Source organism: Mytilus californianus, unplaced genomic scaffold, assembly GCF_021869535.1.
Source record: "Mytilus californianus isolate M0D057914Y unplaced genomic scaffold, xbMytCali1.0.p SCAF_4, whole genome shotgun sequence".
Lineage (NCBI taxonomy): Eukaryota > Metazoa > Mollusca > Bivalvia > Mytilida > Mytilidae > Mytilus > Mytilus californianus.
This window is the reverse complement of record NW_026262690.1, coordinates 19842061-19867647: the sequence shown is the minus strand read 5'-3', so window position 1 is coordinate 19867647 and position 25587 is coordinate 19842061. Positions and strand designations below refer to the sequence as shown.

Sequence of the window (25587 nt, the reverse complement as noted above, 5' to 3'; positions counted from 1 at the left end):
AACTTGAAGTTGAACACATTTGTTTTACATTTTCTTCAAAAAACATTACTGTGTGACTATGCTTCTCTTTCTTAATGCTTTTCATCAAACAAGAATTTACTTAACATAGTAACTGTTTGTTATATATAAATCATATTGGTTAAGTTATATTTACAAAATTCATCAATCTGACTACTAACGGATCATTTATATGTTTTATGGAACAAGGAATATACACTAAGCAATTTTAAATTTGATTACGTCAGGTTAGATAATTAAAAATACAATTTAAAACTCTTTAAAACCATTATTTCATTCGAGACAAAACCAGCAAGCAAACATTAAAAAGCCAATTCACTTGTAAGTCCTTGTCTAAATACACTGTTTTTGTCATTTACCTGAATAATTTGAATGCGGATTTTAAATTATAAAATTTATTTGTTTTTTTCTAATTATTACGTCTTATCATATCAAATTCGTTGACAATAGCTTTTGTATTAACTGGGATGACCATGCAGATATATTGGAATTTTCAATGTCTTCAAGTTGAGTGAAAAACTTAGCATTTAGTTTGTGTCTTATGTTCAACACCGTATCTTTTCCCCTGATCATATCTGCAGCTTTCTCGGCTATCATAATTGTTGGGGTATTGGTATCTCCAGATATCAAATGTCTCATCACAGATGCATCAACAACTCGTAAACCATCTATACCTTTAACCCTTAAATAAGTAAACAAAAATAATTATAATGACACACTGGTAAAATTATAGTAGATGTTCTGAAAGATGAAGGTCTTATAAATTGTATAATCCTTTTGACATAATATTAGCTAAATGTGTATTCTCTCATCAGAACGAAATACGTGTAATTCACTGCCATTCTTGGTTTTAATGTTTTTTAATGAACTACCATATCGCAGCCCTGCTACTTAATATGTACAATAAATAAAGTATTATGAAAAATTAAACCTTACCTTCCTCAGAATCATGATTTTAAAGATATATTATCAAACCTTTTTGGTGTTTAAGTAATGCAATAACGTCCAGAGTGAATTATTTCATTAATCTGACGTCATTTAGTGCTTTTAAGGAATTGCCACCGGCAGACTTTGATTTGACGGCGTCAAGGCGGCAAACTATCAAAAGCAGTACTGTTTTTTCTTAATTTGATATCTTCGATAAATTGTATTACGTCAAATGTTTATTACTATAAATATCAGAAATCAATGAGTAGTACAATAATGAAAATTCTTATTTTTTGATTTTCGAGGGCTAAAAATATCCTACAATAATTCTTGTTTCTAAAATAGCGCCATGAAGAGTTATCAGATCATCTTCAAATTCGAATGAAGGTTTATATCCATCAATACCTCGAATAAGTTCAATAATAAAAAACTTTCTTCCATGAGGGACATATTTTTAGGGAGATAATTAAATCACATATTATTGATGCCAGGACAGCGAATGATGGTGACGGTGCTTATGAAGATGAAACGCGCGTCTGACGATCAAAATTATAAGCTTGGTATTTTTAATGAATTGTTCCCATACATTCATACAAAATTCATTTTTCTAAAGGTCAAAATCACACGTACAAAGCACGTTACCTCAGTAATGGATCCACTACCGATGATTGATCATTTATGTCACCCATTCTGCAAGTTCCCACTGGGTGAAATGCCGTTGTAGCAAATGAGCGAATATAACACGCCCAATATGAGTCGCTGTCGAATGGTATGTCATCGCAAAGTCCAGGATAATCCCGTCTTATCAACTTTGCCCCGATACTTTGCATAGGTTCAGTTAGCACAAGAGTCTGTATTAATCTGACACCTGCATAAAAAAATTGGTATCATTACACAGAAAACTGAATACTTTTAAGGACCTAACCTTTTCTCCTGTGATCTTGCTTAGTTTCAAATTTTTTATATTAATACAAAAAGGCAGCGTGTATTAAAGGGTAGCTGAATAATTAAAGGCAACAGTAGTATACGGCTGTTCAATAGTCATATTTCGATTAAGCAAAATCAAATTCTGGTGACAAACTAAAACCGAGGGAAACACATCAGTTAGAAGAGGAAAACAACGGAAGAACAGAAACACTGAACTACAACAAAAGCAAACGCAAACATACATAGAAATGGACTGTCTGATAACAACTGCCATATTCCTGACTTGGTACAGGACATTTTAAGAAAAAATGGTGGGTTAAACCAGGTTTTGTGGCTAGCCAAACCTCCCGCTTATATGGCAATGTTAAAAATACCGCTACAATGACAACACTACGTGACAGGAATACAGTACAAACAAAAGTAAAAAATACCGAACTCCAAGGAAAATTCAAAACGGAAAGTTCCTTATCAAATAGCAAAATTAAAAGCTCAAACACATCAAACGAATGGGAAACAAGTGTCATATTCCTGACTTGGTACAGGCATTTCCTTATGTAGAAAATGGTGGATTAAACCTGGTTTTATAGCTAGCGAATACTCTCACTTATATGACGCTCGGATAAAATTCCATTATATTGACAACAATGTGTGAACACAACAAACAGACATAGTAGGTAAAAATATAAAAAAATAGGGGTACAGCAGTCAACATTGTGTTGTAATCCTAATCATTATAAAAACAAACAAATATGTCAATAAAGAAAAACAAAATGGCATATGGACAAAGCACATAAGCAAAAATGAGAGAAAAATACAAAAAATGACGATAGCACAAAAACACAATGACAGGAGGTATAAGTACCGAGCCATGCCAAGAGAATATTACCAAAAATGGACTAAACAGTAAATAATTTACAAAGACAAATTAAAGAACACTATAACACGTAATTAAGATGATAAACAACGTCAGTACCTAGAATCTATACTTCAAGACCATCGTGTATTATTTGTGAAGTTGATACGGAATATTTATCAACAAGGTCTTGGTATCTTCCGATGAACTTTTTAGAAAAAGGACGAGACGTTCTTTAACATAACCCTGGTTCATCAACTTTCTGCTCAGACACTGGAGACGTTTTATGAACGCTGAGTAGCAGCTGCAAGCTCTGGTATACCGAATGAGTTGGGAAATGTATATCCCATATGCAGGTGAAGTTGAGATATTGCTACTAAAGTGGGGGAAATTGATAATTTCAACAATAAAATCGTCTCGTTTGTCATAGATTCTGGTCTTAAAATGACCGCTTATGTCAAATTCGAGGTATAAGTCTAAAAATGAGGCGGAGGAAGCCGTGTCTGTTGTTTCTTTAATATATAGATCTGGAGGATATATTAATGGAACCCAATCAGAAAAGTTTGGATTGTTAATGGAAAGAACATCATAAATATATCTGAATGGGAAAAATGATCTGGCTTCTTTGATCTTCTTGTTTTTGACAAGTGTCTGAAGGAACTCCTACTCATATGAAAATAAGAAGAGGTCGGCAAGGAGAGACGCATAGTTTGTTCCTATAGGAATGCCGACAATTTGTTGAAAAAGTCTACCTCCAAATTCAACAAATACTTGTTAATAAGAAACTCCACCATACTGATCACTTGTTCCTCTGTGTAGCATGTTTTACCTTTTTGGTCACTATTAACAAAATATGCCGTATGGTATCCCAAAGAAACAAATTTATAGCGTATGCTAACATTTTTATATTGAAAAGCATTGTGGATTATTTCTTTTAGACGATTTTTCAATTTCAAATAGGGAACACTCAGCACAGAGAAATACATGAATGAATAATATAAAAGTACATTACATCATGTTAACCGCAGAATAACAACAGACACCTTCCATGAATTTACGACAGCACACCTGGACACCACAAACGAAATATAAACTGCGCGTCACATGAATGGATCAATGACACAAAAAGTGACGTATTTTTTTGTGACATTTATATTATCACAGATAAATTTCTAAAAATAAAATAGATTTGTTTTATTTCTAGACACGTACAAGAATATTAAATTGGGATTGAGTTTGTTATGGTGTTCGTTTATGTATTTTCTAACCAAGACAAGAATATTAAAATGAAACTGTGTTTGAAATGTTGTACATGTACCACAAGTAACTCGACTATACTGACAAATAAGACAAATGTGAAATGTACCGAAAATACAGAATTCAAACCACAAACGAAATAAACAGACAACAACTCAGCACAAAATGACCCACCGGACCCACACGTAAGAAAGTAACAACAAAATGCCCGAAAGCGGGATATATAAATACCGAACCACGTCGTCTCCAACAGCGAAAATAAAACATAACAAATATCTAACAGGACTTACAAAAGAAACATCTTAACTAAATACATGAATGTTTGATATATAAAATATAAATATCGAGACACGTCGTATAGCAATGCGAATTCAAACTCGGCAAAACAGTCATATTCGGGAATTGGTCACGTTCGGTACTAAGCAGACCAGACGACGTAGATGGTTAACCACAATCTATGACGTGGTAAAACTGTCGTTAGATAGTTTAGACACAGACACATCGTATAGATCAACCAATTCGTGATGGTGTCCATAAAATTTAAGGAGTGTCATTTTTAATCTTTCCTCCTCATAAATCTGTTGGAGCAGTTTCTGCGTAAGGAGAAGACTCCTGTATATAAAGTCCGTATAGTGTGAACATGCACGAACATAACTTATCAATTGAGATATGTAAACACCATACGACGGGTCAGAGGGTATGTTACTGCTGAGAAATGGGAAAATTGATAATTGGGAAGTTGAAATAGATTTTAGTCTGAAGTCGTCCATCTGTGTCAATAGTGAGGAAAAGATCAAGGTATGAAGCCGTCCCTCTAGTATCAGTAGTATCTTTAATTTCAAGTTCACTGGGATATATGAGATGCAAGTACTGACTGAAATATGGGTTATTCAGTGATAGGACATCATCAATATATCTGAAAGTAAAATTAAAGAATTTCGCAAGGTGGTTTTTCTTTTTGTCTTTTAGACGGTTCTGAATGAATTCTGCTTCATACGAGTACAAAAACAAATCGGCCAGTAGGGGTGCACAATTAGTACCCATTGGAATACCGACTGTCTGATGAAATATCAATCCTCCAAACTCAACAAATATATTGTCAATCCAAAAGTCCAGCATTTTGATAATATCATCTTCAGTGTATTTTCTGAGAGAATCAGTGTGGTTCTTCACAAAAAAAGAATTATTATAACCCAAAACAAGAAATGAAATTTATATCTACGATAAACAAATATAGAAAAAGCTCTGTTTAATGAGATGGTGAAGTAAATCTTTCAATTGAGCATGGGGAATAATTGTGACATACCATTCGACAGCAAAATAAATGAGAAATGATAAGGTTTTGTCTTGTTTGATGTTATATTGTAATATAAAAAAATATGTTCATGTAAACATTTTAGTAAATAATACTATGTATTAATATTTCATCTGCTGTTTAAAACATGAAAAAAAAGATACCTGAAAGGGAAATAATTAGTCGAAGGAGAACCAGCTCAATGGCAAGAATAATAAGAACGAAACTCGAGATTGTATTGTATTGTCTTGAAAATAATCTATATATGTTAACACACATTTCTATAAGATAATAAACATAAATAGACAAAATTCCTCCTTCTGTTGCTCGTTAAATATGGAGGCAATATACTACCACTGTATCAAGTGAAGTGTGGTATTTCTCCACTCCAGACAGTTAAATTTTCAAATTTTAAATATCTAAAATTTGGCTGTCGAAAATGGAGAAATAAGGTATTGTACGATAATCGGAGGTGGTATCTGTTTTTTTAATGATTTTGAGACGATATGTAGACAACCATGTTCACTGATCTCCATAAAGATGTGTTCTATATACATATAACGTCATGGGGCATGGTCGGTTTTTCCAAGACGTCACAATAGAATTTTCAGAGGACAGCAAATTCATAGTTAAATTTTGGCCAATTGGCCTCACGTTGGTTGTAATCAAGCGATCGGGAAAAGTATAAATCGAGTAACAATTAGAGAAACAATATTTATAGAACAACCAAAAATCTCCCAATTTTAGTTTACAGGACGAATAATATACGAAACAATACATTTACCTCTGATAAAACCAGCTATATCATCGGGATGTGAAAGGTACTTCGGGTCAATCAATGGATATTCAAATGGATCTGTGCTGTTCAGCCGTATCGTTCCTCTACTATTTGGATGTAAATAACTTGGCATAATACTAATCCCTTCTGATGTAGCATTCGAAACCATGTGATCAAGCACCTAGTAGCAGTAGCATACAAAATATTACAACGACATACACTTTGCTTCTAACTTTAGAAGATAGAGGATTTTGATGGTTTATTGTGTCTTTTGGTTACTGATATACCTGTTTCATCAATACGAGGACTTAGTGTTTAAGAACTCTCTCATTTGTAATATCACTAAAAAATTGAATAAGTCATTCATTTTTTTTTTATTTGAACTTTCTCCTGATTAAAATGATTTGTTCTGGAGTGATTTTAGGCCATTATGTGAAAGAATGGTTCAGTTATGTGCAGACCATGTTAACTCCGTCACATGTTACGTTACAATTCCAAAGCCATGTAGTTTTGTATATTTATAAATTTGGTGTTTATCACAGATGATTGAAAGTTTCTATTGATTAAAATTAAACTCTGCAGACTCGGTCAATATGAGCTGTACATGCTGTATGGAAACTTAATGTGTTCGTATAAGTTACGACTGATAAATGAATTTCCTAATCCCAGGTATATGTCTTTGCCTTTTTTTCCTTACACAAACGTCCAAGTGCTGTTGATCTGTGTGTGTGTTTTTTTTTAATTCAATTATTCATTCAACTATTTTTAATTTTTATTTTTATTCTCGTTTAAACACAATCAGTTTCATATCTTTTAATCAGAATTTTATTGCTACTTTTTAAGTTGATATTGTTTTTGATAAATGGGAGATAATCCAATATTAAACCATGTTCCATCGTTATATACAAATGTGTCCGGATATTTTTGTTAGGTATAAATTGTGTGCTTGTTTACAATATTTTCCAGACACGACATCATGATTTGGAAGTAAAATGCTGATTATCTGTATCACATACATAAATACTCCAGAGTCAAGATCTTTCATCGGTCATACCTTTTCTGAATTTTTACCGAGTACGACCTATCAGCGGATTTTTACATGTCATTAAGAATATGACCCCTGAACTTATATGAGGTTCTGAATGCTTAATATTTAGCTGTCTTAAGCTTTGTATTTTAAGTGTTTCATTTGGACATGTCTTTGACTTTGATTTATTATTTTTATGGCTGCAAATTGCAAAACTCTTAAGACTTATCTCCAGTTGATTTGTTTTCAGCATACCTCATTTGAATGTGTAAATCAATCCTATAATTACCTTGTCTTTTATATTTTGCTTCCATCCACTTTGCAAAGCTTCGGTATCAGGTGCAATGTTTGAGAAATATATCTCTGTATCTGGGGAACCACTCATAACATCCTCTTGTCCAAGATTAGCAAATAAAACAGCGTTGATGCCTGTTTCTGTATAAATACCTAAAATGAACACACAACATATTATGTTTAATTGGACCTACAAACAAAAAATTACGAAAACAAAGACAAGTTCAAAAAACAATATACAGAAAACTAATGATTGAGCAACACGAACCTCGCCAAAACCGTAAATAAATGCAGGTTCTATGGAAGGATTAGCAGTTTCTGCTCTACTAGTGAGATCCGGAAAATGCAATGCAGTAGATGTACACTGGAGTAAATGACAAATTCCAAGTTTCATTGTCAGCTGATTGCTTTATTGATTGTTGTTTTCTTAACTTCAATGGTAATGCTAAACTCAACGTATTAACTTCAGTATTATTTGTTTAAGTTTTTGTTACCTTTTTTGTCTATTATATATTTAAGGAATTCTCCAGGATCTGACAGTTTTTGTGCATTTATCATCCAGTCTGCATTGACTCTGTAAGACATGAAAAACAGTAAATGATCCTGAAGATTATTTCCAACAGGCAGATCAGCATGCAATGGTATCTGAAATGAACATTATCGTTTAGTGTGATGAGATATGAAATTAGTATTAGCAAAAAGTATCGTTGAAACATCGAAAAAAAAAACCATTACATCGATAGAATTGTAAAAGACAGATGAAAAACTAAAAATAAAACAAATTTGAAAGGCAACAATGGGAGATTTCTCCCATTTTTTTTACTAGTGAACAGAAACATATTTAGAATTATATTGAATATCATCTTGAATGAAATTCATTTCGACAATATCTACGACTATTGTAAAAGATACTCGAAGTGTTTTGATGGGATATTAGTATACCAAGTCTACTGTCCTAAGAAAAAGGCAGAGGTGAGACATTATGATTGTCGAAATTAAACCAAAATGTTCTTGAAGAGAATTTTAAATTTGTAGTTATGTGCAAAAATAACACTCGTTTTTTTTTATATAGAATGATTTAATCTATGGAAATATATACCAAACGAATAACAGGACATGCATACGTATTCACACCTTATTCACATTATGTGTAAACATTATTTTCATCTAACAGACAAACACATACAAACTATCACATTTGTTTCAGGGCTGTACACTATCGGAGTTTAAATGTAAACCACGAAATTATCCGGATATTTTTAATACAGGAAGAGCACGTTTATATAACTCCCGCTTGGTAAGTACCACAGCTGGAGAACTATGAGTTGGTATCAGCACATTGTTGAAATGATTTATTATGAAATTGTACTTGTAGTACTTGTAATTTTAACCCAGGTAGCAACTACTGCAGAAACAGCTGACCTAAGAGGGTTTCCTCATCTTTTAAGGCCCTTTGATTTTGTTTGTAGTTTTGGTTTTCAGTCTGGACTTTCCCACTTTGTTTGATTTTCAGAGTTTATGATTTTTTTCATATTTATTGTGAATTATCTTGATACATTTTATCAGTTTTATTTGTGAAATAAATACGCATAAATATAACAAAATCTTGCAAACATTTGTACGGAGTATTTTCTTTTAAATGCGCGTAAATGTATAAGATTTAAGATTCTTCTCAACACTAAGGATTAATGTAAGTTTTCTGTTCAATCTAACATGTTATGTATCACCAATTTGTAAAGTGAATAATTTACGTCAGTATCAATACAAAGGCTTACTTTGGTCAATTTCATCTCACACTAAACATGAAACAGCTGACATACATGTGTGGCTGTATTTAATATGAACTTCATTTTACAAGTATAATGTATCTGGAGTCATTTAAGTATCTGTTTTACCTTTTGAAAAATATAAATGTTCTAGACATTGGATCCTAAGTTATAAGTTACGTTATCTCAAGAATGGAAAGCTGATTGTTAGTACCTTGTCACAAATTCATCTGAATTTGTATCGTTATTCATACAATACTAAAAAATTTCGCTTTTCCCATCAACAATTTGTTTAGAACTTAATAACACTTATTCGATTGTATTTGTTGAAGTTGTCCGAAATTTCTCTTCTGTCCTTCAAATAATTATAGTTCATGTATTGTGAAAGTACAAATGTAGTTACGAGCAAATATTTTACAGCTTCCAAAAATGACAAATATATTTACGTTAAACTCTTCAAGATGTTCTTTGGGTCCAATACCAGAAAGCATCAATATTTGGGGAGATCTTACAACTCCTGCTGACAGGATAACTTCTTTTCGCGCCATCACCATCATTCGACGACTATGTTTCTTATATTCAACTCCAACAGCTTTTCCTTTATGAATGATGACCTTCATAAAATAGCAATATACATTTTACTCTTGTGTCAACTCTCATTTCACGGTTTTGATTGGTACCATTTTTTCAGATATCTCTTCGTTAAATTATTTAGGTTAGTGGTTGTGCAGTCATTAATAAGTAATGAAGAAGAAGACATCTTTCAATTATTTTTAACCAGGTATACACGTATCTTATGCTTTTACAATTAAGCTGCTTGCACACAAATAAAGTTATGTGGTATGATTGCCAATATGACAGCTGTCTACCAGAAACCAAAGGATTTTTGAATTATTTCAACTTCATTTCCAACATCATTTCGTTTATTCTATTAATTATGCATAGTGACTCTTCCAAACCTTAATGTTTTTATATTTCTCTCGACTTATGGAAGGTGTATATATTTATATGAGTAATTAACGAATATAAAATACTTGATACATATGCCTTTAACATGTAACTTTTAGAGAGCTTTTATAACCGGTGTTTTTACTACAAACGTATAGCTATCAAGTATGCATGTTCAGGAAGACAGATACATAACAATAATTAATAAAATCTAGTAGGTTCTGCAAACTTGAAGAATATGACAAAGAGCGGGATTGTTTGCTGCCATTGGAAAACGAGTGCATGTTTGATAGTGATAGAAGTATTCTTTGGAGGGCAGAGAGTGTGTTACTTTCCCTACACGAGGCATTGGATTTAACGTCCCCATTTTGATCAGACGTTGCTGCTGCGTACTTCCACATCCCGTACATACCCTTTCTATAGCACGGGTTTTACTGCCAGACAACCCTTTAATTCGTTTAAAACATCGTGTGCAATGTGATATTGTAGATATCTTTTCTTATTGATAAGTTCATATGTAGAGTAAGCATTATAAGTTTCTTATCGTACAATTTCAAAGTGTTTTAATAAAAAAAAAAAAACTAAAAAAAAAAATAGTAAAACATGTCTGAATAACGAAATCAATATAAAAGTAAATGAATTCGTAATAAACTAAACACTGAATCGATCATCTGTAAAATAATTGATCATAACTTTTATTGTTGAATAACAGATAGTTGTTTGAAATACTTTGGACATAAATGTTATACCCAATCAGCTTTCGAACATTGGAAGGAGGCTCATACACTATATGTACCTTTGTAACATGACTTTGTAAACTGACTTGAAGGTTTGGTCTTCCTAACACTGGCCTGATGTAACATTTAGCAGTACTGCATCTTTCCGAATTTCTTATATCATTTTGAACCGGACAGTGCCCTGAAATAAAATTGGAGAATTTTGACATTATCTATAACTGCACAAGAACACATTACGTAAAATGTAATAGTGTGTATCATAATAGCGCTCAGATCATTGCATTGTAAAATGTCGACATTCACCTCAAAAGCTAACCAAACCTTTAAATAGACTTATTCGGAAAGGATATAGTTACGATACTGTTGTCAAGTCATTAAGGATTGCATATTTTGGTATTAATATTGATTCACTCATAGGGTCTTTGAATCGGAAATAAACACATTTATTCTAAAACCAGTTGTTGGCATGATACGGGTTATGTTCTTCTCATATAAATTTTATGATGGTATGATACTAAACCCCTAACGGGAGGGATTGTACTTGATTTTCATATGATGAAGACATAATCTTTCAATCAGTTTAATTGAGGTTTGGAGCTGGCATGTCAGTAACTGCTAGTAGTCCTTTGTTCATTTATGTATCATTGTCATTTTGCTTAGTTTCTTTTGTTACCTATTCTGACATTGGACTCGGACTTCTTTTAAACTGATTTTTACTGTGCGTATTGCTATGTGTTTCTTTTTTCTACATTGACTAGAGGTATAGGGGGAGGGTTGAGATCTCACAAAACATGTTTAACCCCGCCGCATTTTTTCGCCTGTCCCAAGTCAGGAGCCTCTGGCCTTTGTTAGTCTTGTATGTTTTTTCATTTTAGTTCATTTATATGTTTTGGAGTTTAGTGTGACGTCCATTTTCACTGAACTAGCACACAATTTTATTTAGGGGCCAGCTGAGGACCACCTCCGGGTGCGGGATTTTCTCGCTGCATTGAACACCCATTGGTTGCCTTCGGCTGTTGTCTGCTCTTTGGTCGAGTTGTTGTCTTTTTGACATATTTCCCATTTCCATTCTCAATTTTATTAAAAAGAAACATATACACAGATAAAACAAACAAAAAACATCTAAAGAAACCAACACACAGACAAAAATGTACATAATAGTAGTAATAATGATAATAGCCAAAACACAATGCAACAGTATAAAATGGATCGGCATATAGATAAAACTTCAAGCAAATAGATGTTGATATTCTCCTCCAATCATCTTTAAAATTAAGTGTACGTTTTTGGTTTCTGTTTTTGAAAAATGTTAAAATATTTTCAGTTTGAAAGCAATATCTGTACCATTCTATAAACAATATGACATTGTTGAAAAAAACAAAATGATGAAATAATGCTTGTATGTCTTCGCTATCAAAATTTCGGAACATTAGTTCCTTAGAAAATGAACACCAGTATGATTAATCTAAATCTTAATAACTGCAAACACAGGTAACTATGAAACCACTGTCTTTCAAACCAAATAACATACGACTGATTAATTAGTTTGACAAACAACAATTTATTTTATTTCATATTGGGTAGATGATATCGGTCATACATTTTAAAAATATGAGACCAGTAAGTATCATTACAAGTAAATTGTAGTTCATCAATTATCTAGAATACTGAATAAGAAAACTATTTTTTTGGATCAACAACTAGTGTGACTATCATTCAGGAAACACGGGCAGTGTTGTAATTATTCTCACTTTAAGTTATTTCCCTTGAATTATTTGACGGGAAAGTTCGTAAAAGAAAAAGAGTTTCGTCATCCGATTCGGTTTTTTTTTGTGTAAACTAATGCTATTGCATAGAGATATAAGATGTGGTAACTAACTCTCGTGAGAAAAGAGTATGCTTTGACTTTACTTTTATTATTCAAAAACTAACTAATTCACAGTGGAATATGGGCATTGAAGTCCCCGTGATAATAAAAGGTGGATTTTGTTTTATCCCAGACTAACCTATCATATCAGGACTATTGCAGTCATGTGTCTGGAAACCAAGTTCAGCTGACGCTTTTTTGAAAATCTCAGTCGAAGGATTGCCAGGCTGTATGGAAACTGTCATTGGACCACCAACTGACCGGTACACTGACAAAAATTGAAAGATTCATTACTTTAAAGATTTGTTTGTGTAACATATTTGAAAAACTGATCAATGTTTCAAAATGAAATATCGTTATATTCATTCACAAGTTTAGTTATTCAAGATCTGGACTACTTAATAGCAAATTAACGAATTAGACTATTTACCGGATTTGTAATAACATAAGCAACACGACGGGTGCAACATGTGGAGCAGGATCTGCTTACCCTTCCGGAGCACCTGAGATCACCCCCAGTTTTTCGTGTTGCTTAGTCTTTAGTTTTCTATGTTGTGTCTTGTGTACTATTATTTGTCTGTTTGTCTTTTTATTTTTTAGCCATGGCGTTGTCAGTTTATTTCCGATCTATGAGTTTGACTGTCCCTCTGGTATCTTTCGCCCCTCTTTTTTAACAGTAATATCTGGGTCACTGTTTTGACCAGTGACCCGACTGATAAATATATGCAAATAACTACTTAGAGAAGAATAGACACAAACAAGTGACTTGGTCAATTTTATTCTAAGCGGATCGGTTTCACGATTTTAAAACAATCTTAAGACAAGTCTTATTAGTGTCTAAAATGATGTGCGGTGACTTATCTATTACGATGCTATAGCAATACATTTGTAGATTTAAAACAAAATTAATGTTTTAAATAAGTATATTACTTTCTGATTCATATATAACATAGAATCGATCATTTTTAACCTGAAACTACGACACAATTCATTATTACGATTAATTCCATTACACGACAATGATAAACAATTTACTTTCATATGGCATCTTTTTATACAGCTTGAGCGTCTTGATTTTATGTCAAAATATGATTGTTTTTGCTCCGTTGCACCCATTGCACCCGGGAAAAGACGTTATGGTAGCGTTCAATAATAACCCATTATCTGATACTTATCCCTAATTATGTTCGAACCTTCTTTTTTAAGTTCAGGTATCTGTACATCTTCAGATTTCATGAAGTAAGGAAGAACGTCCCTGTAACTCCACCCTGTACAGCCTTCTGCTTCCCATCTTTCGTAGTCGGGCGGACTTCCACGGACATGTGTCATGTGATGAAGAATGCTTGTACCTCCAAGGGCTTTTCCAGCCGGCCAGTAGTTCCGCTTAAATGGTTAAAAAAATGAAAATACTGTATGAGTATCGATACAAACCAACTTCTTTAACAAATCTACCAATACAACGTCAAAAATACTTGTCAAATCATTGTTACCAATTAGCCACATGTATTCCATTAAAAAATGTGTCATGTTAGGCAAGTCGAATAGTAAAACTATTCTAAGGGTATAAACAGTATCAACTATATGAGTTCTAATTGCAAAATTAGTATTTCTGGGATAACCTTCATCTTGTCCAATCGGGAATTTTGGATGGTTATTAATACAAAATGTTGGAGAGCATAAGAATGAAAAGTGTCCAACATGAACAACAAAAAAACATTGACGCTCAATTTTGCACGAGTGCCTGAAAGCGTTGCAACTTTACATGTAGTTGTGTATATACATACTAGATGCATACTTTAATGAATATGAAAAAGTAAAAAAAAAAAAATACCGAAATCCAAGGAGAATTCAAAACGGAAAGTCCATTATCAAATGGCAAAATCAAAAGCTCAAACACATCAAACGAATGGAAACCAACTGTCAGATTTCTGACTTGGTACAGGCATTTCCTTATGTTCCTGGTCTTATAGCTAGCTAAACCTCTCACTTGTATGACAGTCGCATAAAATTCCATTATATTGACAACAATGTGTGAGCAAAACAAACAGACATAATTTGATAGGCATATAATTAAATCGTGCCAATACTATAGAACTCGATGAATGTAAGTCTGAAAGCAGCAGTTCCGACAAATAGGTATTCCGTATGCGCAAAACGTGTTACTTGGATAACATAATTCACACACGTTCGTGAAAGCTATGAAAGCTAATTTATAAAAAAATATAAGAGCATAAAACCCCAAGGGCCTTAAAAGAAAAGCAATATCCGTCTAATTTGTGAAAATTGTATCTAACGAGAGCATTCGATGTATTTCTATATTTTGTGGTTTCAAATGATTGACATACATTTGATGTTAATCACAAATGATTTACATAAAAAAATTATAATAAATATGCACATTTAACATAGTTCTAAACCTTGATCAGTATTATGTTTAACACGATAATTTACCCTTCCACCAAGAGCATATCCTGAACTTTCTTGTTTGACAGTGAAATATTGCCAGTCTTGTTCTGAGAATTGAAGATTTTTCGACAGAAGTGGTATATCAATATATTTATTTTCCAAGTCTGAACTTCCAGCCTCTAATACTAATACTGTCACTGGATCCTCGGTCAACCTCGTGGCAAGAACTGATCCCGCTGTTCCACCGCCGACTGAATGATAAACAGTTTATATATTTTAATATGACATGTTAACAACCGTTTCAGATGTAACAGAACTAGTTAACTTTTTATCAGTCCTCTTTAATTAAAACGCAGATGCACTTAAATCTGATATTTGATTTTTCGTTCACACAGAAAATGTTGTTGATGCGAAATGCATTTCAATAGAAAACAATAGGAAAAAATGAAACAAACATAACAAAAAAGAAAAGATAAATATACTACAAAATACAGTGATCAGAAATAAATCAGAACAAGCGAATGCATTATATTGTTTAGCCATCCTGTCTATTGTTGAAGACTGTATTTTATCCTCTAGATGTCTTGGGTTAATTTTTTCATTGACGTATATCTCACGTAGTCTATTATTCATAAAACCAAAATAGAAAGAAAGAAAAACAAAATATTTCCTTTGCATGTAAAGGGGAAGAATTACGGATAAAGATTGCATATGTTGCTCATAAATACTTTTGTACAAGAGAAGTACTCCTAAAGCAGTACCAACTGATTTGACAATTTCAAACCACCTTATTAACCCATAAGGGTATAGAACCACTAATGCGGGCCCGATCAGGAAGAATATAGAAGAAAGTAATACATATTTAAAAAAACTAGTTCCTACAAAAAGATTTAAGTTTCATAATTTGTAAAATTGTATTTGGGTAATTTTGGTATGAAATGAAAGCTCAAGGACCTATGATCACTGTTGACCCCTTGTTGAAGTTTGTTCCGGATGATATATTTTTATGAAATTTAAAAATAGAAGGGTATAATAAGATCAGAAGTACCAGTTTTGCACTTCCTAACTTCTGGGAACCAATGCACTCTTATATGCAATTAAAGTTACATTGATTTTTTTTGCACAAGCCAGGGTAAGATATTGCTTTGACATGAAATGCTTGTCAATATAAATAAGGAACTTCCCCTTTTGGATTTTACTTGGAGTTCGGTTTTAAACTTAAGACGAATGGCTATGAATGCTAGAATGTGTTAATTCAACAAAGAAAGCAATAGGGCCATCAAAGTGTGGTTTTATTTCTACGGCAATTGGCATTAGAAATACGAAAGTGCAAATTGGTTCCTAATAGTTAAATTCAGGCAACAGTAGTTAATTACCAATGTAACAAATGAAAACTCATGGAATTACATGAATTCCCAATGTAAGCGTATGCACTATGCAACATCTGTTGACATGCATCAAAGCTTTTTGTCGTGAATTTCACTTCCTTTAATGATGCTATGCAAAACTGAAACCAAGTTCAGGAGCACCTGTTTCTGAATATCAGAAGTTGTCAATCGAATAATGACACGTTTTGTGTGAGACGTATGACATAAACTGAAATCCAAGTACTGATGTCTCAACATCAGAAATTCCGATGTCTGTTCTATGAAACCCTAATGTACATCTATTGTCATGGTCCGTTTCACAAATTAGAATTCCTAACAAATCAACACTCGCTGCGTAATGTTTTTTTGTTTCTTCATGAAATTTTAGGATAAACTAATTAAATCGTGCGATTTATCTCCAATAATCTTTGCACAACTTCAGCATTATAATAACGATATGGAATGTTGTTATTGACAAATATGATCGTAAATACTATTGCACGAACCTGCAGATTACCAAAAGCGAGAAAATGTTAGTGCCTTCAGGTTGCACTTTGTAAATACAGCTGTTTCACAAACCATGCCTCTTTTGGGGAGATATATAATATTCATAGATATTTTGTTTTGTTTACCTACTGGTTCCCGGATATGATCTCTATGTTTCATCTCGTAGAGACATGACTTGGGAATGTTACCAGTATAAATACACATGGATAGCAGCTAAATTGAATTATTGAATTCTGAGGAAGACCAAAAGTGAAGGGAGGGGTAGTACAGAATTTTAGTATAAGTTTAAACTCTTAGAAGTTCGAGGCATATAAATGTTGAAAATATGCCGCACAGCCCTATATTCTGACCTTTGAAAAAAATAGTAGCGCATATGAACTTTCAATTCTAGAAATATTTTTTTACGAAACTTCATAATAAAAGTGGCACAGTTTTAGCCTTAAAAGGAGTTCCTATGAGAAATTGCATTGTCTATATTTACAGAAGTGCAACCTTCGCGTATAATGCACTATGTTTGCGTTTTACATTGAAATTGAAATGTATTCATTTTTGTGACTTCGAATATATTATATGATTAAATATTGTGACGAAATTATTAAACTAAAGTGCGTGTTCGTGTTATGGTGTTTGTGCTGTGTTGTTGGGTGTATAATTTTCAGGTCGTGCCTTTCACTCGTACATGGACGACAAATCCCAATTATACACTTTACAGCTAGGGTTACCCTATAAATCTACTGGTAATGTGATTAAGGGAATCCTGGTCACATAAATAAATAAATGGATCCTGGTGTAGTCTGAACGAAGTCTCGTAAGTGGACATAAACAGAAGTCGATTAAAAGTTCAATATTGTATTATTCAAAATCTAATGTGTTAACAAAGTAACAGTAATAAAGTTTTCAACATCTAAACTACAAGCTCAACAATACGTTTTGCATAATTCTAAATCTCCTACGTACACTTCTCTCGTACACTTCTCTCGTACACTTCTCTCGTACACTTCTCTCGTACACTTCTCTCGTACACTTCTCTCGTTCACAAAATCCCCTCTCTACAACTATTTCTCTATTTGCCCTCGTAGCCCGATTACAAATATGGTTAAATGACTTTACAACTGTAAATGAGAATAAGTAATCTTATACAATGATAATACAACCGACTGACGTAACATATAAAAACGTTACAATATATATTAACTGCCTACGAGTATGTTTATCCCAAAAAAAGCTATAAGTGTCATAAAATACATTTGTACATTTTTCATAAATTCACTTCGCTAAACAAACTAGCTTCATCAGGCGTGCGTGCAGGCGTGATTACCTTGGGTTGATATACAACATTTGCAGCTAATTTCACAATTTTATCGGGCTAGTAGTTCTTATTATATATGCTTCGTTCATTTTAGTAATACTTCATCAATTTTACTTTATCAATCACATCAGTTTGTTTTCAAACTTCTCCATGCCTATACATTATAACGACTAAGTCACAGCTGTTGGTAAAATGTTTTGAAAGTACGTAAAATATCAATATCCATGTTACTTTAAACATCATTCTGTAAAATACATTTGTCTTTCGACCGTAAGAAAGGCCATGCATATTTAAGTATCAATATTTGAAAATTGAGGATAAAATATAGTTGATAGTAAAATCCATCAATGCCTATTGACCTATAGGCCAAATAATGGTTAAGATAGCTTATGCATGTTCTAAATCTAGATTGTCAAGTAGACAAAATTACAAAAAATATCAAATAGTTTGCAAAACAACTGATAACATATGATGCAGGTGCTCTCCGTGAAAGAGGACGAAATCCGTATAACTCCTTGTGGAGTATTGTCATTATTCTTTCAATAATCAGAAAATCGAAACGGGTACTTTTTAGCTAACCATCTATTTCTGAGAAATTTTATGCATGTTAAATTATAAAAATTACTTAAATTATAGTATGGAGGTTCGAGATTTTTGTAAACTTTTAAATTTTCACAAACAGTTGATTGTGGTAATTGCAAATACACGTGGATCTTTTTTGTGCATTAGCATAAATTCCGTAGAAAAAAATTCCACAGAAATATAAAACATTGGTCTTTTTTAAGCCTTAATTTGCATCTCTGCCCCACGTGACAGTTTTTTTGGAAAAAATCCTACAAATTGGCAATAATTCAATCGAAAAAAGGAAGTCGAGTACACCTGTTTATGTGCAGGCGTGTTTTAGTTGACTATTCTATCTTGAAAACAACAACATTCAAAATTCACAGTACTAATAAATGAAATATATGGGTCAAGTGAAATACATTTCTAGTGAGTCATAATAAGAGAAGGTGTGTTTGAATAATAAATTTTTACCAAAAGTACATAACGACAGACTTTACAAGTGGATCTTGAAAATGTATAACTTTAAAAAAACTTCCTTTTTTATGTGTTATCTATGGTAATTAGTCTTCAACCCATGAACATTTTTAGTCTGCCCTTCTACGAAATATATAGTTAGAATTTTAAAATGTTTTTTGAACTTTCGAAAATTCCCCTGACAGCCGATCAGACAATAGATTTAAGTTGAATAAAGGCATAACAGTACATTAAATGATGCTCAATAGCTAGTAGATACATTTGTCTTTTAAGATACAGCTGGCATATAAGGATCGTAATGATGCTATCATGTGAATAAATTTATCGGTTTAAAGAACTAAAATGACAGCACGTCATCCCTAAATGGCTTCCATTTTACGATTCTAAAGTTAGGTTGCGTAATAGGTAGATAATTTTGACGATGTAGAAACCGGACTGTATAAGCGATACGGTGTTGTTATGTATGTAGCAACTAAATGGATGTTTCCATCGAAAACCGGAAAGTATTACTGTACTGTCATGTATATGCGAAAGAGAGAAACTAAAAAGTTGACGATTTTGGATTCACCAGTATATTAACTTTTCTACTATTATTTAGACTTCTTCCTCTATAACAAATATAAATTGACATCTGAAATTTCTGTTAGATAAATGGCACATTCAAAAGGCTTTTATGGCGCCAATAAATCATTTGTATAGCATACTTCAACGACTCTATCAACTGTATGTTTAGACACAAAACATCATATGTACTACTTAACACAAATCAACGCGATATCACAAACCCTTTTAATCGCTCCACAGTTTACTTAACCTAGTTAATATGATTGGATAAAACTTTCCTTATGACAGAAAATGGGCACATATTTTTTAAAAAGTTTATAACTGGGTAACTAAACTGTTATGAATTTTCCACCCACTGGTTCGATGCCACTGCTGATGGACGTTTCGTCCCCGGTGATCTCATGCACTTCTGTGTTGAAATATCAATGAAACGGTCATTTCTGTTTTTTTTTTCTGTTTTTCAAAATAAATTCACTTATGTTTTTCTTCTACCGTGTACAGATGAACTAAGTCGTATTTGGCACAAATTTTCCGAATTTTTGTTTTTCAATTCTTACTGACTTTGTATTTGGTTTGACCTTCAAACGTTTTTATTTGAGCGCAACTGATGAGTCTTATATAGACGAGACTCCCGTCTGGCAAATTAGAAGCTTAGTATCTTTGGTTACTTTATCTAAGAGGCTCAATTTTGACCATTACATACAGGATTTCAACCAGCAATGCTTGTGCAACTGTACCATGAGTCAAATATTGTCATAAGGAGGGAACAGTGTTGGTAAAATTGTAAATACAAGCGAACACATATGTCACAGGCATATTTAAATCTTGAAATTCGAAATTGATTTATATGATAGAGCACGATAAAATAGCTTCCCAACACACACTTGAATGAATACCAAAATAAAAGGTAAACATTATAACCACATTGATTGCATAAATTGTAGGACCAAGGGAAGCAGAGTTACCACGAGTACTTATGTTAAAAATGAGAATAAAGAGTTGATAAAAAAGGATGAATTTTCCGATAGCTTATACTTAGAATCAGTTAAAGATGCATTGTGTATGGGATCAACATATATCTAAGACTTTCTTATCGAAAAAAAAATAAATCAAAAATTATAACTGATCGAGATTTAAATAAAAATAGTTAAACCACGCCGCATGTTCATCTGCGTGTCTCAAGTCGTATACCTCGTGACTTGTTATCTTTTGTTACATGATAATCATTTTGTTATTTTGGAAAATATGATTTTGATGAAAAGATCTTTTATAGTGACTGGTAAATAATATTATGTGTCCCATATCTATTTTTTTTTCATAAATACATGTATAAAAGGTCAAGTTTCCATGACCCCAAGGTTTGACTGAGGTTTAACAGGAAATATTGCTGATCTTTTCCAACAACGCAGCAAAGAGAGATTTGGGATGTATAAATACGCATTCGCATCCGGTTGGAATGGGAGCATGAAATCCGATCCCTCGTGTAATGAAAGTACAACGCTCTATGCGCGATAAAAACCGTGGGTCCATAGGTGACTTGTTGCAAGGCAAAATATCTACTCTTCATCCCGGTCGATTCACTAAACAGAACCTACACTTTGGATTTATGTTAATATGATCTCATTTTTGCATTTCTAGGAATATGATTGGTTAAAAGCAACCGCGTGGAGACCGTGTATATTCCATATTTGGTTAGTAGGCGGTGCTTATTTCAATACACGGTTAGTAGTGGTGTTTCGTCCCTTTATAAAAACAACACGGTGTTGAGGAAAAATCTTAAAGGTTTCAACCAAAAATTCTTGTTTCAACAGACGAAGAAATTGATGATGAACGATTGAAATAAATTCATAAAACATATTTAAAGCTAACAAGTTGTTATTGTTGGCATTTGTTTTTGTATAGACCAATGGAAGTAGGTTCCTAATACTAACGGTATTGAAGACTTGCTCACTTTGATATTCGCCATTAGTCTAAATACCACATGTTAAGATAGTCGGTAAGATAAATTCGTTACATAGTGTGCTAGTGATCTAATACGATATATATGGGGTCAGTAAATTCCATATGGGGATTCGGGCTTTGCTCTCACCCATATGGAATTTACTATTCGAGCTTCGCTCTCACCCCATATGGAATTTACTGACCCCATATATATCGCATTAGGTCACTAGCACACAATGTAACTAATAATATACGAAGAGTATGAATAGCGTATTTTCATATACTACATGTTAGTACATGTACTACGGAATATTAATTATCTAAGCTCGTCTCTCAAAGTGATTAACTATAATACTAATAATGCAGAGATTAATGTGTCCTTACCAATAATATAATCATAGACACCAGTAAGCGGCTTTTCAAATATTGTATCTACTTTGAATCTTTTAATATATCCAGTAAACACTAACTGCATGGCTAATATTAAGGCTGGCATCAAACCCATTTTGATTTAATGCTCTGAAAATAAAAACTCTTGTAGCACAAGTACATAATATATGCAGTGTAAATTTACAGTCAAATGAAAAAATGTGCCAACCAGCAGTGATACAGATTCGGTGGTTGTAAAAATGTATGATATCGAAGATATAAATTCATCCGTACGCATGTGTAAAAAATACACATATTGCAAATCTTATGTAATGTTAAGGAGAAACCTTACATTCAATTCATTGATGTAATCATTTTTAGGGTTGATTGATTGTTGGTAGCTAAACGTCCAGTGGCAAATATTTCATGCATGTTCAGGACGATACATTTTTAGGGTAGTAACCAGATGAGACGTCATGTATAACATCAGGCCATGTGACCGGCAGTACCGTCATTCTTGGTGTTGTCTAGCACGTGACATAATAGGTACTGCTCTTGTGTGACCTAAACAAAGCAAATTGAACAAAATCGAGAACAGCCTTAAGCAAGACGAACATATCAGAAAAATATCAACCCTGAGGAACTCATGAAAGAACTTCGCGTAAACCTCGAAGAAACCTGAAAGTGAAAAAAATAAAGAAAATAAAAATTTGAATAGTTCTTAATTTTAAGCTAGAAAGATTGTGTCAAAATTAATTGAAGATCGGTTATTTGATAAAAAGTTATTAAAAAAAGAACAGAGTCTAAATTCTAGTTATAGAACAATTGTATTTAAGATTAGAAAGATTGTGTTTAAATTAGATGAGGATAGACCAGTTCGATGAAACACTATAAAAAAAAATAACATAGCATAAATCCAATTTATTGATAAGGTTAATTGCAGCTACCTTGATCTCTAAATATACTGCTAAAATCTACCCCAGGGTACTGACATTAAATACATCTAATAAGAACAGCAATAATGTTTCTTTCTAGATTTGGATATAACAGTTACAAACAGAAAAGTCGGTAACAAATACGACAAAAAGGAACGGTTCATTTGGCTTCTGCTTACGGTATGTCTATTTCAAAACTCGTTCGCTATGCCCGTTTTTGTAGAGATGTTTTGAATTTCAATGAACGTACGTTATCTATGTATAAAGTCAGGAATTTCGTTACCACAAGTTACTTGAAATCTTCACTAAATTCGTCCTTAGATACAAAAAATAGTTTCGAGCTTTTGCTGTACCTGTAGAACAAAATTGAGAATGGAAATGGGGAATATGTCAAAGAGACAACAACTGACCAAAGAGCAGATAACAGCCGAAGGCCACCAATGGGTCTTCAATTAATTTTGACACCATCTTTCTAGCTTGAAATTAAGAACTATTCAAATTTTTTTTTCTTAAATTTTCCACTTTCAGATTTCTTTGAGGTTTACACGAAGTTCTTTCATGAGTTCCTCAGGGTAGATAGTTTTCTGATTTTGTTCGTCTTGCTTAAGGCTATTCTCGATTTTGTTCAATTTGCTTTGTTTAGGTCACACAAGAGCAGTACCTATTATGTGCTAGAAACCTTATCACATCCTAATAGTTACGGTGATGTTGTTTATAAAGCCCGTTAATATCGATACGATCCATGTAAGTTTTTTTTTCAAAATAAACTTATTCTTTAAGGTTATCAATTTAACACAGCAGTAAAATCCTTTCGTGTTGTCATTTTAAATTCTAACATTGATTTTGTTAACTAAATATGTATTGATATGAAGTTACATTTGGTCTTACATCCTGTCGATACTTATGCTTTCAGATTTTCTCAGACTGTTTATGACGTCTTTACAATAAATCCGTTAAATGTGTACTGATTGATATTATAGATTGGTTGAAATTGACTCTAAGATCGGTACTTTGTGCTTTTGTGTTGCCGATCTGATGATTCAAACCCTTCCCAACTGACTTTCATTTTACTGATTATTGTAATTATGGACTGTTACACCACTGTCCCAGGTTATGGGAGGTGTGCGCTCACAAACATGGTTAACCCTGTAACATTCGATATGTTCCTGTACATCTCCCAAGCTAGGATTCTATAAGTATACTGAGTTTTCATTTATTGTTTTAACTCAAATCAGGCCGTTGGTTTTCACTTTTGTATTGTTTCACATTTAGCCACTTTTGGCCTTTTATTGCTTGTTATGAGGTATGGGATTTGCTCATTATTAAACCATAAATTGACCTGTAGTTGTTTACACCCTCGTTTTATTGGTCCCTAGTTGATAGTTTGATCATTGGAAATCATACAGCATTTCCTTATTTTTATATATTGCCTCCGACGGATTACACAATACCAACGTCGACGACACACATACATATATATTATGCATCATGAAATACGAAATATTACAGTGGTGATTTATATTCTTAGCATTAAGTAACCCTACAATAGTAAGCTGTACTTTGGATGTTTGTATCAGTATAGTTTGTCTTTAATCCTATTTTCAAAACTGTAAATATTAGATGTACAAAAGATTATATATATGAGATGTTTATGATCTTTTTGAATTATCGAGGAACGACGAACATTGGATACTAGGTTTACCAAAAAGAGCAAATCGAAGCGTAATGTCAAAAAATGAGAACAAAGTATTTAATTGTCGCATTGTGTGGTTGCGTCTGTCTAATTATTTGCAGAACCACTGTTTTTCAACTGATCAAGATTTATGTAACAACATTTTCAAACGACTGTTCAAAGTCGGCAACATGAAGTGGTTGTTGCAGTCACGTTGCACATTTATATTTTTATTTCAAAACCTGGTCAACTCTGTTGCGATAAATACCCTATGTAATTGAATGAGAGCATTTTATTGATTGAATACCTGCTTATTGTTGATGCTGACAAATGATGTTATTTCGTCCGCGCCTGATTTAAATGTGGGAAGTGCTACGGTGGATGTACATGTCCACAATCAATCAATCAATCAATCTAAATGCATACTAAATATGTTGATAATTATTAATATCCTCTTTTGTTTTGTGTCATTGAGTCATAAAACCGTGACTATCCTCCTCTAGATATTTATCAATAATTTATCTAGACAAAATCCTTGTTCGTTAACTAACTATTTTTTTATCGAAAATAAAGGATTTCTATAACGTATATAAAATGCAAATGACGGAAGTTAAACCTTACTATGTTTGATACTACATTGGTTATCTAAAGTAAAGTACATACAAGTTGTCAATAATCTTACCGGGTTCACTTGTTGCTTACATCCAGAATACAGTATGGATAGGAAACGTTAATGAAAGAAAGCATAAACATTTATCACAGTTATATTTTGGTTTTAAACGATAT

General features: G+C 32.8%; 1 protein-coding gene across 1 annotated transcript; it reads right to left on the bottom strand.

Annotated features, from left to right (window-relative positions):
* Positions 1–223: 223 nt before the first annotated feature.
* On the bottom strand, positions 224–25587 carry LOC127737634 (uncharacterized GMC-type oxidoreductase Mb1310-like). Its single transcript, XM_052248488.1, has 12 exons — positions 25484–25587; positions 22210–22344; positions 15145–15350; positions 13887–14076; positions 12833–12961; positions 10886–11007; positions 9588–9755; positions 7870–8020; positions 7371–7528; positions 6061–6235; positions 1588–1813; positions 224–700 (listed from the first exon to the last, which is right to left on the bottom strand). The coding sequence occupies exons 2-12, from the start codon at positions 22328–22330 to the stop codon at positions 445–447; spliced, it is 1902 nt and encodes a 633-aa protein (XP_052104448.1). The 5' UTR covers positions 22331–22344; positions 25484–25587; the 3' UTR covers positions 224–444.